Below are 12954 nucleotides of genomic sequence, written 5' to 3'. Positions count from 1 at the left end.
CCCTTTAAGAAGCTGTACATGACTCAACGTTATCCATGTGGACCAATTTAGTTTCTGTGCATACCTGTAGTTATCGTCCATTTATCGTTATCGAGGTGAAATCCTCAAAATATCGTGATATTGATTTTAGGCCATATCGCCCAGCCCTAGTATGAATACTGTTGCTGTGATTAACAGTGAACTGAAACTAAAGCTGGTTTGTTTTCCCGTTTCAGGTCTGGTGGAGATCTGCTTGATGCATCCACTTGATGTAGTAAAAACAAGGTAAATCCATTTAAATTAAATCAACTGTAACTTCATCCTATCTCTATCGTTGCTGAAAATTTTAATTCAAGTTTAGTTTACATTTAACTCATAAATTATCTCAGCGGACTGATGATCAGAGTCTACTGTGGTCTAAAAAAACAAACAGATGAATGCTTTCACAGTTGCAACAGGGGTAGATGGGGGGGGGGGTTATTAGGAACATGAACAGTTTGTCGGACTGTTTCCTATTGAAGAAGAGGGAAGGCATGTCGGGAAAATTCTAATTTATGCTCTTTCAGTGTTCGCTAAAACCTTTGAGCTATGCCTGCCAAACTGGGACATGGGAGTGTCTCAGGCAGGACATGTGAAGCACATATTGACCCTTTGCACTAATGTCACCTAATCACGTGGGTCCACCATGCTGGACGGCAAAAGCATGTAAACGGTGAGCAACACGATTACTAAACAAAGGGGAAAGTAGAGCCTGAAATTGTTTTTGCGATCAAAACTAAAACAAAACTCCTCCAGCATTCCTTCAACTAGTTCATGCCCAGTTCAGTTATCAGAAGAAGTAGCGCATCTAGCCGGGGCTTACCAACGTTAGCTTACGTTCTCTCTGCAGCTGTTCACCGATGTAAACATGTTGTTGACTTTGCCTAAGTTCAGCCCGCTGGATTTATAACTTTATGTTATAAACAGCATTTCACTTTACACCAAAGTTGATTGTTACAAAGTCCGGATCCCTACCAGCTTTTGCTGGTGGTGTTACTGGGTTCAGCTGCTGCTCTCACACCGGAATGAGAAGATCTCTAAACGGCGACGCTCATATAAATAAATAACGTAATTTAACTCACGTAATCATATATCGGAGCTTTAATATTGTTAATAATTGTCTCGCTTTACACTACAGCGGACGGAGCGCAGCCTCTGTGGTGAAATACCCATCTATCAGGATTATCCCTGTCCCTGTCTTCCTCGTGAAATAAATTGTAACGGAATTGAAGTGATGTAACTATCTAGAGTTGTATTTTAATACACTGTAAGTAGATCACTTTTTATAAACAGAAGAATAGGCTGTTTTTATCATCAGGGAGTTTAATTAAACACTCTGTATTGACTTTGAGACAAGAAAAGAGAGAGAGTTGGGATCGTTTGAGAATCTTTAATTTCTTAATTATAAATTCTAAACAATCTACCAGGACTAACTCTGTGATGGATGAAAATGGATTTGGATGTTGTGTTGGTGCGTGTGTGTGTGTGTGTGTGTGTGTGTGTGGTTTGGTTCAGACTCCTTAGGCTGACGTCATTGAATCTGGTCGTCTTTGTTATGACTAGATATCACGAGGCTTATAAAGTGATGACATGAGCCGCTATTTTGCCGTGTACGTACCCAGTGGGGTCTCCCAAGTAGATCAGGAAATGCCAGGTCTGGAGACCTCAGATGTGCGCTGGAGCTGTCGGCGCAGCGGTCGCAGCGTTTCAAAGCCCGTCTGAAGGGTCGACCCCGGTACCAATCGACAGCGTCAGCAGGTGCTCTTATTTTGAAAGGATGTCGTCTGGTTGTTAAACGACGAAAATCTCCAACTTCACAGTTCTTAGTTTAAAGAAGAAAACACATCTGGCCAGGCTGTGCTTTTCTTTAGGATGACGGTGAATAGAACTGAAGTCAAAATGGAACTGAGCTTAAAATGGCGTTGCCTTGTTTTATATCTCTGAATTGTTGATAAGTTTTAGTAAAGTGGATTGGACACTTTAAGTCAACACCAGATTCTCTTGCGGCAGCCGAAAGCTCTGATTGGTTGGAACAATGTGTCATGCGTTTCTATGGAGATGAGGGTCAGTCTGTCTGTGCAGTAGTCCTGTTTTCATTAAACACATAATCTTTATTCCACAGATCATTCACTTGATTATTATTGATCAACATATGTTTTGCTTAATATTTTTAATCACAAATAAAGTACTTTGATTAAGTAAAAGCGTTCTTCTTCTTCTTCTCCTTCGGACTCTTCTCCTGGAATGTAAACCGTCTGAGGAACACCCGACCTTGGCTTTTATACACGGGTGTTACTGTGTACAGGGCAGCTGTGTGGAGCTGAAAATAATAAACTTCATAACCTTACAAAATGAACATCAATCTTACCTGGTAAAAACATGTTCACTGCAAATCTGAGGCCTGCTAGTCCGCTTGATTGGTCGCTGCAGTTCATCTCCGTCCTCAGTCTCCATCAAAGTTATTAAAAAGAAAAAACGAGTTGAGTTTACATCCTTGTCTCTTAGTGCAGCCAACAATGCAGCAAGCTAAAACCATTTATAATAAAATGTATTATTATTATTATTATTATTTTACTGTCAAATCAACTAAATAAAAGCGATAAAAGGCTACAAACTGGCTTGTTTTGACTACCTTCACTGGAGTTTCTACGGGTGTGAACGGTCTTTTTTCCGTCCATCATGGCGAAGGGGGCGGTCACATGAGTGGCGTGACGTCACGTGCAAAGGGTCAATAGGACAGTGTCATTGTATGCTGATGATGTGTATCTATTTAGCAGTGTTATAGAGACCTTGGACATTTTTATCTTTTCCACTAGTTTAAACTTGGTGAGTAAGAATTGTGTTTTATTAGCTATGAATACCTCCATACACCAGATACAGTTCAGACTGTAGGAAGTTAGTGTAATGCTTTATTCAGAAGCAGGAGTAGGCTGGGATGAGAATTCAACCCTGGCCTTGTGCATTAGTGTGTGTGTGTGTGTGTGTGTGTGTGTGTGTGTGTGTGTGTGTGTGTGTGTGTGTGTGTGTGTGTGTGTGTGTGTGGGGGGGTGGGGGGGCTGCTTCTGTATTAACTTCTCCGAGCAGGTATGGTGGATTGTTGTTAAAGTCTACGGCGGCCCGGAGCACAACGGCCGTTCTGGGATTCTCCAGAACTTACAGATTGTCAGTTTGCCTCTGTTCAGAAGTATAGTAGCTTTTAGTTTCCTATCGTTGGTCTCAAAGTCCCGTTCATCTAAGCTCGCACAGTCTGCAACATCCAATTCATCGCTGTCCTACTCAGAAACTGAAACCACAACAGAAGCTGTTGTAATTGCTGTAGCTCCAGATCTTCCTCAACTTCTCATGTGCTCACTTCTTCATACTTCCTTTTCTCTTGTAGTTTGGCTTCCTATGTGTTCCAACCTAAAATAACACCACTTTAGATTAAATCAAATGAGTACTGTTACAATGATCTGTTAGAATAATTAATAGAAAACAAACATCACTGTGTTTTTCCACCAAAATGCTAAACATTTTCTGTTTTTGTGTCATCTTCTAAAGTAAAAGGGGTAGATGTACATTCTAAGCTATTGCTTCTACCTACACAATTCCGATTACATAGGTCAACTGAAATTAGTTTGGTTTGTGCCAAACACGTTCAATCATTCTTTTATTCAAAGTGATTGTGAATTATTAGGAAACACCAGAAAACATCAAACGCATAAAAAAAATCTGAAAATATCCCACAAATATTAAGAAATCAGGTTACCTCATGTCATGGACGTAGTTTTCAGTTTTAAAGTGGGGGGGACACGGGGGGGGGGGGGGGGTATCTTTACAGTATGTTCTAATGGGAAACAGGCTTCAACACAAACGGTTGTTTTCTGCTTGGTCCTAGAGCTCTACCAGTGTCAATTTAATATAGTGTAATATTGTTTTTGGATGGTAAAAAGTGCAGGGGTCAAAACTCGACTTAGGGAAAAAGTGGGGGGGACATGTCCCCCCTGTCCCCCCTCAAAATTACGTCCATGCCTCATGTTTGACCTCATGGTTCCAGTGCCAAAATCAGTCAAAATGCTTGAAAGAATCTGTGATGATTTCTTATGTATCAAGGATTAAAATGACTGTGGCATGGTTGTCGTAGATTGTCAACAGGTCGCAGTTTTCAAGCAATTTTTTACCGCAAAAATTTTAGCAAGGTTAGAAGAGAAGCAGGTTGGTCAACATGTCCGTAGAGTTTAAGCTTCTTCACACAATATTAATATATGTTGGTAATTTCAGGCATGTGTTCATGAACACTGCTGATTCTGACCACATGTTAAATTCAATTACCGTATTTTCTGGACTATAAGCCGCTACTTTTTTCCATGCTTTGAACCATGTGGCTTATAATGAGGTGCGGCTTTACTGAAGATTTTCCTTCACCTGCCAGGGGGTGCTTTAGCAGAAAGTGAAATGGGTGGAAGTCAAAAGTGGAAATAGAAGAAAGTGCTCATTTTAATTTAGCACATGCAAGCAGCTGGCACGACGAAGAATTTCTTTCAAATCCATACCCCCTCATCATGGAAACTACACGTATGAGTTCATATGATGCCGCATTTAAGTTGAAGGCCATCGATCTGGCAGTAAAGGAGGGAAACAGTGCTGCCGCACGTAAGCTTGGCATGAATGAATGAATCCATGGTTCAGCGCTGGAGACGGAGAACTCATTCAAGCCAGCTTCACCCAGGGAGGATGACAGCAACACGGACAGCGACACTGACATCGCCACAGAAAAAGTATGTGACGAAGCTCTTCTGAGGCTGTTCAGCTCCGACACTGAAGAAGAGGACTTTAATGGCTTTAGTGCACAAGAGGAAGATGAGAGCAAATGACTTTTCTGGTAGGCAACTGTGTTTTATTTACTAACCAGGCATGTTTTGTGTGCAGTTTTTATTTTCTAATCATCCAGGGCTTATTAATGCTGTGTCAGCGCTGTTCTTTTCTTCTAAACATGCAAATGACCGGTAATAACGTGTCAGTTCTGTTTTTATTTTATAACCATCCAGAAATGTGAATGCTATCAGTGCTGTTTTCTTTTTAAACTTGCAGGCTCGTTCACCCATGTTTAAAATTTGTTTTGTTGAATTAAAACAACAACGAAAAACTTCCATGTAGCGTCTTTCTGTCTAATTATCTTATGTTATGGCCCTACATGCACTGTGCGCCGGAGACCCGCATGTGGCTGCTGCGCTGTGGCTTGTATTTTAATGTGGCGTGTGTGTGTAGAAAACCTTTTTTTTTTTTTTGTTGGTGCTGCTTTTATTGAGGTGCGCTCTATAGTCCGGAAATTACGGTAAAAGCCATTTCTGTTAATTCCATAATCTTAACAATTCCTGTGGCAGATTAAGCGATTATTTAAATAATCAGTAGCTGCAGCTCTAATCCAAAATGTGTTAAACAATTAGTAAAAATAAATTATTTTTTCCATTTTCCATTTATTTTATTTAAAAGAGGACATTGCATATTTATAAACAGCAAAACAACTGTAAATATGCCAGATTGTAGCCTAGGCTAATTTCCATCTGCAGTCCTCTGGCAGGCTAATGTCAAAAGAGATAAAACAGACAACATTATACGTTTAGATAAAACAATAAAATAGAACAGTTAGGAACATATTGTACAAAAAACCAAAATGAAAGCAAGTCGAAATGTCATATACGATTGCATATTTGAGCATATGCATTTGCATATTTAGTTTTTGAATCTTTTTTTTTTTTTATCATTTTGTGTCTTAATATTTTTGTGAAACCCCAAGTGTTCAGGCCTTTTCCTGAGAAAGCCTCAGCCTTGCCAAACAAATCAGAAGCCAGTAAAAGTGCAAGAACAGCAACGGTTTAGAGCCGCAACAGCCTCACACCAGTGTCTCAGCCAGCCATAAACAGGTCGTGCGCTTCTACTAAAGCTTTATAGTCCTTCACAAAGCCAGCCAAGACCTCTGCCTTCCCCCCAGACCACCGCCCCCACCCCCAGCCCCTTCTCCATTCACTCCACGTCAGTAAATTGTAGCACTTCTCCTGTCATTTACGGCGGCAGTTTCTTGGTAAATAAATTGCTCTGCGTGCCTTTTAAAAATTGAGATGGTTGCACTTTAAAGGCAATGCCACCACCTGAAAACAGAGAGGGGAATGCTGGGATAAAAGCCAAGGGTGAGCGGTGCTATATTAGTGGATATTTGATACTTTGAAGGCACACGGTGTGATTTATGGTACCGTGAGGAAACTGGGGTTTATTACAGGTAAGTCTTGAGCTCTGCCTGCCCGTCCTCACACAAGGTCAGGGTTAAAAGTGCATTTGCTTATTTTCTTTGTAATGCTCTTCCTTCAGAAGTGATAAAAGTTGCTTTAAAACTGGACAGGTTTATCTATTTGTTTTCTGTTTGTGTCGCCACGTGTTTACGCTGATTTTGTGTCTTAAAATGGGCTTAAAGGAGTAGATTCCTTTTGATCCTGGCTGTTAGGAGAATGGGAATTGGTTGTTTTTTTGCTCTGTGTTTGTTTACTTATGTATTTGCAGAGATGGTCGAAATAAACAAATGAGATTTTCTAAAGATTCCACTTAAAACCACCTGAAAATGAATGCTTGGTGATTTTACCTTTAAGAGCTGAAAACACGCACATCGAAACCTAAAATGTGTGTAAATATGAATGCATAATAAAACTTCCTGTTCACACACCCAATAGACATGTGAACAAATAAACCAAGCATACATGCAGCTAACTGGGGACACTTAAGGAGTTGAAATCTATTAGCAGGAACCCTGGAGCCGAGTCTCAGACACACCTCGGCTGGGTTTCCCTCTCCTGTTCCGTGTGTGTGTGTGTGTGTGTGTGTGTGTGTGTGTGTGTGTGTGTGTGTGTGTGTGTGTGTGTGTGTGTGTGTGTGTGTGTGTGTGTGTGTCACTCTCAGGAATGGCTCTTATTAGGCACTGCTTCTTGCTTTAATGTCCACCGGTCCAAATTGAATGACAACTGGAGTGAATTTACTTTTTTCCACCAACTCAAAATCAAAGGCTTTTTTCTTTACCCTGTTCCTTTTCATGTTTTGGAAGAAAAAAAAAGCTAAAAATGTGTACACGTTTGCATCTAAATTAGGGTTTATCTTTATTTATTGGCAGCTACTCGGAGGAAGTGATTGGGTGCAGTAATTGGCGAATGTTAGCTACACGTTGTTGTAATGTTTCAGTCATCCACCCTGAAATATACATTGGCTAAAATTTTAGGAAACTTCTAAAATTTGTATATTTTTTCCCCTTTTTTTTCAAATGTAGTGGAAGATTACATCCATTATGACAAACATATTAGCCTAAGTCCCCAAAACCTTGAGTTTCTGAATATAACTGCACTTTAGACATAAAAGCAAAAGGTTTTGGTGATGCCTTGCAGTTTTATTTTTGCACTTTGACTCTCTGTGGCGTGTGTTTACCAGTCAAGTCGTGACCCCTGTTATTCATGCGTGCTAACAAGCACTTCTATCTTACTTCTGAAGGACTCCTGCAGACTCCGTCCTCAATCAGTTTGACTTCTTTCATCGTTGAGAAAGAGCCAAAAACTCGAGAGGACATGATGTGTGAGAACTGAGAACCTATTTAGATTTCTTTAACCAAACATTCAGTTACTGTACTGCTACTGAGAAAACACGCTGGGATATAGAACACTTTATGGTTATTTAGAAAAACTGAAAAAATCAGCATCATAGTACTAAACAGAGGACATTAGGAGTGAGTTTATTTTAAAACACACTCTACATGTAATGTTATTTACTTTCATAAATAGAGTCTAAACGTTAAATGGAATTCTGTAACACTTTACAATAAGGATCCATTTATAAATGTTACTTAGTGTATTATTAAGCATTAATAAACATTATTATTTAATAGTTTATTAAGTGTTACAGGGAATTCTGAAAATTAATAAACTGATTTGCCCCTAGTAATTCTTTGTAATTATCATCCCAAAATGTAAATGTAGCATAGTTCACACAAACTAAACATTTAATTACCCTTGACCATGTTACCCCCTTCAGAGGTAGAGGTGGGAAAGGGGAGGTGAAGATGGAGGGTTTGGAAGGGCAATCATCAGTTTAGCAGAGAGAGACAGTGGGATTGCAGTTACAGCTTTTCATTAACCTGGAAACCACCTAGTTACATGGTTCATGGGCTGGTCTCAGCTCACTTGGAGGTAACAAAGGGTGTCGAGCAGCACTTTCTGTAGGGGGCTGTGTGCTCAAGGCACCCCATCTGACTCTGATCAGGGTCCACTTCTCATTAGAGCCTTGCAGAGAGTCTGAGTTTCCCTTCATGTTCAGATCCTGTTACACAGGGCTCCTCCCTCACAAACATGCATGCGCAAACATACTTGTATCAAGCAGCTTCCCGACAACCTTTATGCTTCCTAACAGAGAGAGAAGCCACACCTTTTCATGCCTGCATGTGCAAGGGCAGTTTTCACAGGGTGCAGTGATCTGATATGTGCTGTCTGAGCCCCAAAATTAATAACACTCTACTGACCCCTACTATCCTGCCTCAACTCACCCACCTCATTACACTTTCTCGCTGCCCTTGTTTTAAACCCCCTCCCCTTTTCGGACTTCCTTTAGCTTTAACTCCTCCCACTTAATACAAACTGCATTTTTTTTTGTAAAATCCATCAGTGATTTAAATTTTTCACCAGCTAGCTTAGCAGTTGTTTAACAAAAACCTTCTCACGCAACTCATAAATATAGCATAAAATTCATGTTTTCATTTGGATTTTATAATGTTTTGTTTGAAGCCAAAGTTGTACATATGTTTTAATAAATCTGCAATGAATTGTACCAATTTGTAAATTGTGTTGTATAACATGGCTGCCATTGCAAACCACTATGCCTGCCTGTAGCCAGTTTCAAGCCTGTTTAAAAAAAAAAACGGCACTGGCCCATGGCTTTTCAGTGGCAATGGTACCTGCAATTGGTCAAAGCAACCGTGTAAACTCCTGGGGTTTGTACCTGAACTTTCACAAGTGCTTTGACTGCTGATGCCCAGTCTTTTTGGGTAACTTGTGATGACACTGAAGATGCCTGAATGGGTTTACCTCCTCCCTCCATTTGCCCCCAACTGCTTGGTGAACCTCTGTGCACTTAAGGAGGAATCCTAACACAACCCTGAAACAGCAGGGCACAAAGCGGCAACAGCCTGATAGCTGATCTCTCCTTGTAAAGGACCAGGCAGGTCAGTCTTAGTCAAACTGGCTCCTAATCCCTCCTGGCAATGTGAGACTTCAGGGCAAGACTTTACTTGCAGTGTAAAGGCAAACACATGCAATGTGCATCCACGATAAACTGAACTCAATCAGTGTGTTGCTTCAGCACACGGGATTGAATAAGCTGTGAGTCCACTTCATGTGAAAGCAGCTGTTTAATGAGCAGGGCAGGGTACCATATTTGACAGGATTAAATTTGATCCCTGTGGTTTTGAGTCCTGTTCACGTAAGTGTTTCCTTAGTCTTTTATTTGAAGATAATAGGTCAGCTAAATCTTTTGTCTAAACAGGTTTAACAGTAACAAACCTTCATATTTTTGGTAACCCCCTTTTCAGATAAAATCACACATACTGGACATACCACAGCGCAGACTCTGTTCATAGCACCTTTAGACACACACATCCAGTATCCATCTGTGATTGTCTAAAGATGGTGCATGAGCCAATTATGAGTCTGGCGAGACACTGTCATTTTAAACTCCAGAAACAAACACTGTAATATTTCTGAAGTATTTTTTTATTTTTGAGCAAATATAGCAGTTTGTTTATCTGTAGATTTAGCAAAATAACTCATTAAGCCAACCAACTGATTTTAATGAAACTCAGGAAGTAACCATTAGATGTATAACTTATTGACTTTCGGAGTCAACCTAATTCAAGGTGGGTACCGCAGCTAACTGACCTTAGAAAACCCAACGATGACTACAGTTCTGCTTATTTTACACACATTGAGCTCTAATTTGGTGTGGTAGCACCAGACAATAAAGACCTTTCAGAGTCAGAGGACTCCAAAGTACTTTACACTACAATCAATCATTCAATCATTCATCCATTCACATGCTGGTGGTGACTGTAGCCACAGCTGCTTTAGGGCACACTGCAAGTGGCGAGGTTGCCGAGCACAGGCGCCACCAGTCCCTCCGACCACCGCCAGCAGGCAAGACAAGTTAAGTGTCTTGCCCAAGGACACAACAGCAGAATTCTCTGTTCAAAGCTGGGATCGATCCTACAATATTTTGATTACTAGACAACCCACTCTACCTCCTGAGCATCGGCTGCTCACAAGTGCTGTGAGCACTGACAGATTTATTTGTAACTTTGATAATAACTGATGGTGTAAACCCACTCTAAGGGCCAGTCCCAAAACACGCACTTCCACCCTTGTGCCCCTCAATTGTGCGTTCCAGTCTAGTGGTGCAAGTGAGTAGGGTGTCTCAATTTTCAAGTTTGGACGTTGGCCGAAAATATGTATTTTCAAGTGTAAGTATGATCTGAAAAGATGCGTTACACGACTGTTTATGAATACTGTTAACTGTTAACAGTACTGTGTGTATTTTCTGACATGCCATCGGTGTAGTAACATCTTTTTTAGACACACACATCCAGTATCCATCTGTGATTGTCTAAAGATGGTGCATACATTTTAATATCACTTCATGCAGTAAATTAGCACAAACAGTGACTAGCATCTGCATTTAGAGAGTCTTGGAGGAACAATGCTGTGGCATGGGTCAAAGACACAATGCTCACCACCACAATTCTACAAGTTGTACACTTGTTTACTACACACGTGAAGCCATACATGCACTTCCACCAAGTGCGTTTCATAGAGGACTCTTGGCTGCAGTGTGGGTATTGGGACTGTGCCTAACTTTTGGGAAACTATCCAATTCACAATCACAACTAACAGAGTAAAAAACTGGTGTAGGAAATTACTATTGGTAAGCAAAATGTGCTTCAATCATTTGCTACCACCCAAATACACTTGAGGCATCCTGACCAGATGCCAAACCACCTCAACTGACTCCTTTCGATCCGGAGGAGCAGCGGTTCTACTCCGAGTCCCTCCCGAATGTCCGAGCTCCTCACCCTATATCTAAGGCTGAGCCCGGCCACCCTACGGAGGAAACTCATTTTGGCCGCTTGTATCCGTGATCTCGTTCTTTCAGTCATTACCCAAAGCTCATGACCATAGGTGAGGATTGGGACATAGATCGACTGGTAAATCGAGAGCCTGGCTTTCTGGCTCAGCTCCCTCTTTACCACGACAGATTGGCTCAGCGTCCGCATCACTGCAGACGCTGAACCAATCCGCCTGTCGATCTCCCGATCCCTCCTACCCTCACTCATGAACAAGACCCCGAGATACTTAAACTCCTCCACTTGAGGTAGGACTTCTCCCCTGACCCGGAGTTGGCAAGCCACCCTTTTCTGGTCGAGAACCATGGTCTCAGATTTGGAGGTACTGATCCTCATCTAGACACGATGGAGGAAATTATTATTTGACCCCTCGCTGATTTTTTTAAGTCTTTCCAATGACAAAGAAATGAAACTTCTCAGAAAGGTATCATTTTAATGGTAGGTTTATTTTAAGTGACCGATAGCACAAAGGATAAAAGATAGAAACTGATTTGCATTTTATTGAGTAAAATAAGTATTTGAATCCGTACCAACCCTTAAGTGGCTCCGTGGTTCCCACAGAGTGGTTAAACACTCCTACTCAATTAGTCACCCTTATCAAAGACACCTGTCTTAACTAGTCACCTGTATAAAAGACACCTGTCTACAAAATCAATCAATCAAGCAGACGCCAAACTCTCCAATCAGGAAAGAACAAGCAGATGTCCAAGGATGTCAGAGACAAGATTGTAGACCTGCACAAGGCTTGAATGAGCTACAAAACCATTAACAAGAATGTGGGAGAGAAGGTGACAACTGTTGGTGCAACTGTTCAAAAGAGAAGGGGCACAAAATGACCATCAAGCGACTTCGGTCTGGGGCTCCACGCAAGATCTCACCTGGTGGGGTGCCAATGATTCTGAGAAAGGTGAGAAATCATCCTAGAACGACACGGGAGGAGTTAGTTAATGACTTCAAAGTAGCTGGGACCACAGTCACCAAGAATACCATTGGAAATACATTACATCCCATTGGATTAAAATCCTGCAGTGCTCAAGAAGGCACATGTGCAGGTCAATCTCAAGTTTGCCCATGAACACCTGAAGGATTCAGAGAGTGACTGGGAGACGGTGCCGTGGTCAGATGAGGCCAAATTGAGCTCTTTGGCATTAACTCAACTTACCATGTTTGGAGGAAGAAAAATGTTGCCTATGACCCCCCAAAACATCATACCCACCGTCAAGCATGGAGATGGAAACATTTTGCTTTGGGGGTGTTTTTCAGCTAAGGGCACAGGAAAATTTCACCACATCAACAGAAGAATGGAAAGAGCCATGTATCTTCAAATCCTGAGCGACAACCTCCTTCTCTGCCAGGAAACTAAAAGTGGGTTGTGGATGGGTGTTCCAGCACGACAATGACCCAAAACTTACAGCAAAGGCAACTAAGGAATGGCTCAAGAAGAAGCACATTAAGGTCATGTAGTGGCCTAGTCAGTCTCCGGACCTTAATCCAATAGGAAACCTAAGGAGGGAGCTGAAGCTCAAAGTTGCACAGAGACAGCCTCGAACCTTAATGATTTAGAGATGATCCGCAAAGAGGAGTGGACCAAAATTCCTCCAAAAATGTGTGCAGAATTCCCACCACCCTCTGTGGCCAGAATTTCATTTGCATTTGCAATTACAGAGTGCCAGTCTGGTCTGTTGGAATTACAACAAATTGAGCTTGCATACGTAGCACTGCAATCTGCTTCCAGCACATTTCCTGCATGTTTTAGATCA

At 41.3% G+C, this 12954-nt stretch overlaps 1 protein-coding gene across 1 annotated transcript in view; it reads left to right on the top strand.

Annotated features, from left to right (window-relative positions):
* Positions 1 to 12954, top strand: part of slc25a21 (solute carrier family 25 member 21) — a 137462-nt gene that overhangs the window by 92615 nt on the left and 31893 nt on the right. Inside the window, exon 3 of the mRNA XM_015969583.3 lies at positions 216 to 264. Coding sequence (XP_015825069.1) covers positions 216 to 264 — 49 coding nt within the window. The remainder of the gene's footprint in view (positions 1 to 215; positions 265 to 12954) is intronic.

This window comes from Nothobranchius furzeri, chromosome 18 (assembly GCF_043380555.1).
Source record: "Nothobranchius furzeri strain GRZ-AD chromosome 18, NfurGRZ-RIMD1, whole genome shotgun sequence".
NCBI lineage: Eukaryota > Metazoa > Chordata > Actinopteri > Cyprinodontiformes > Nothobranchiidae > Nothobranchius > Nothobranchius furzeri.
The sequence above is the reverse complement of the archived record's forward strand: the minus strand, read 5'-3'. Positions and strand labels throughout refer to the sequence as shown.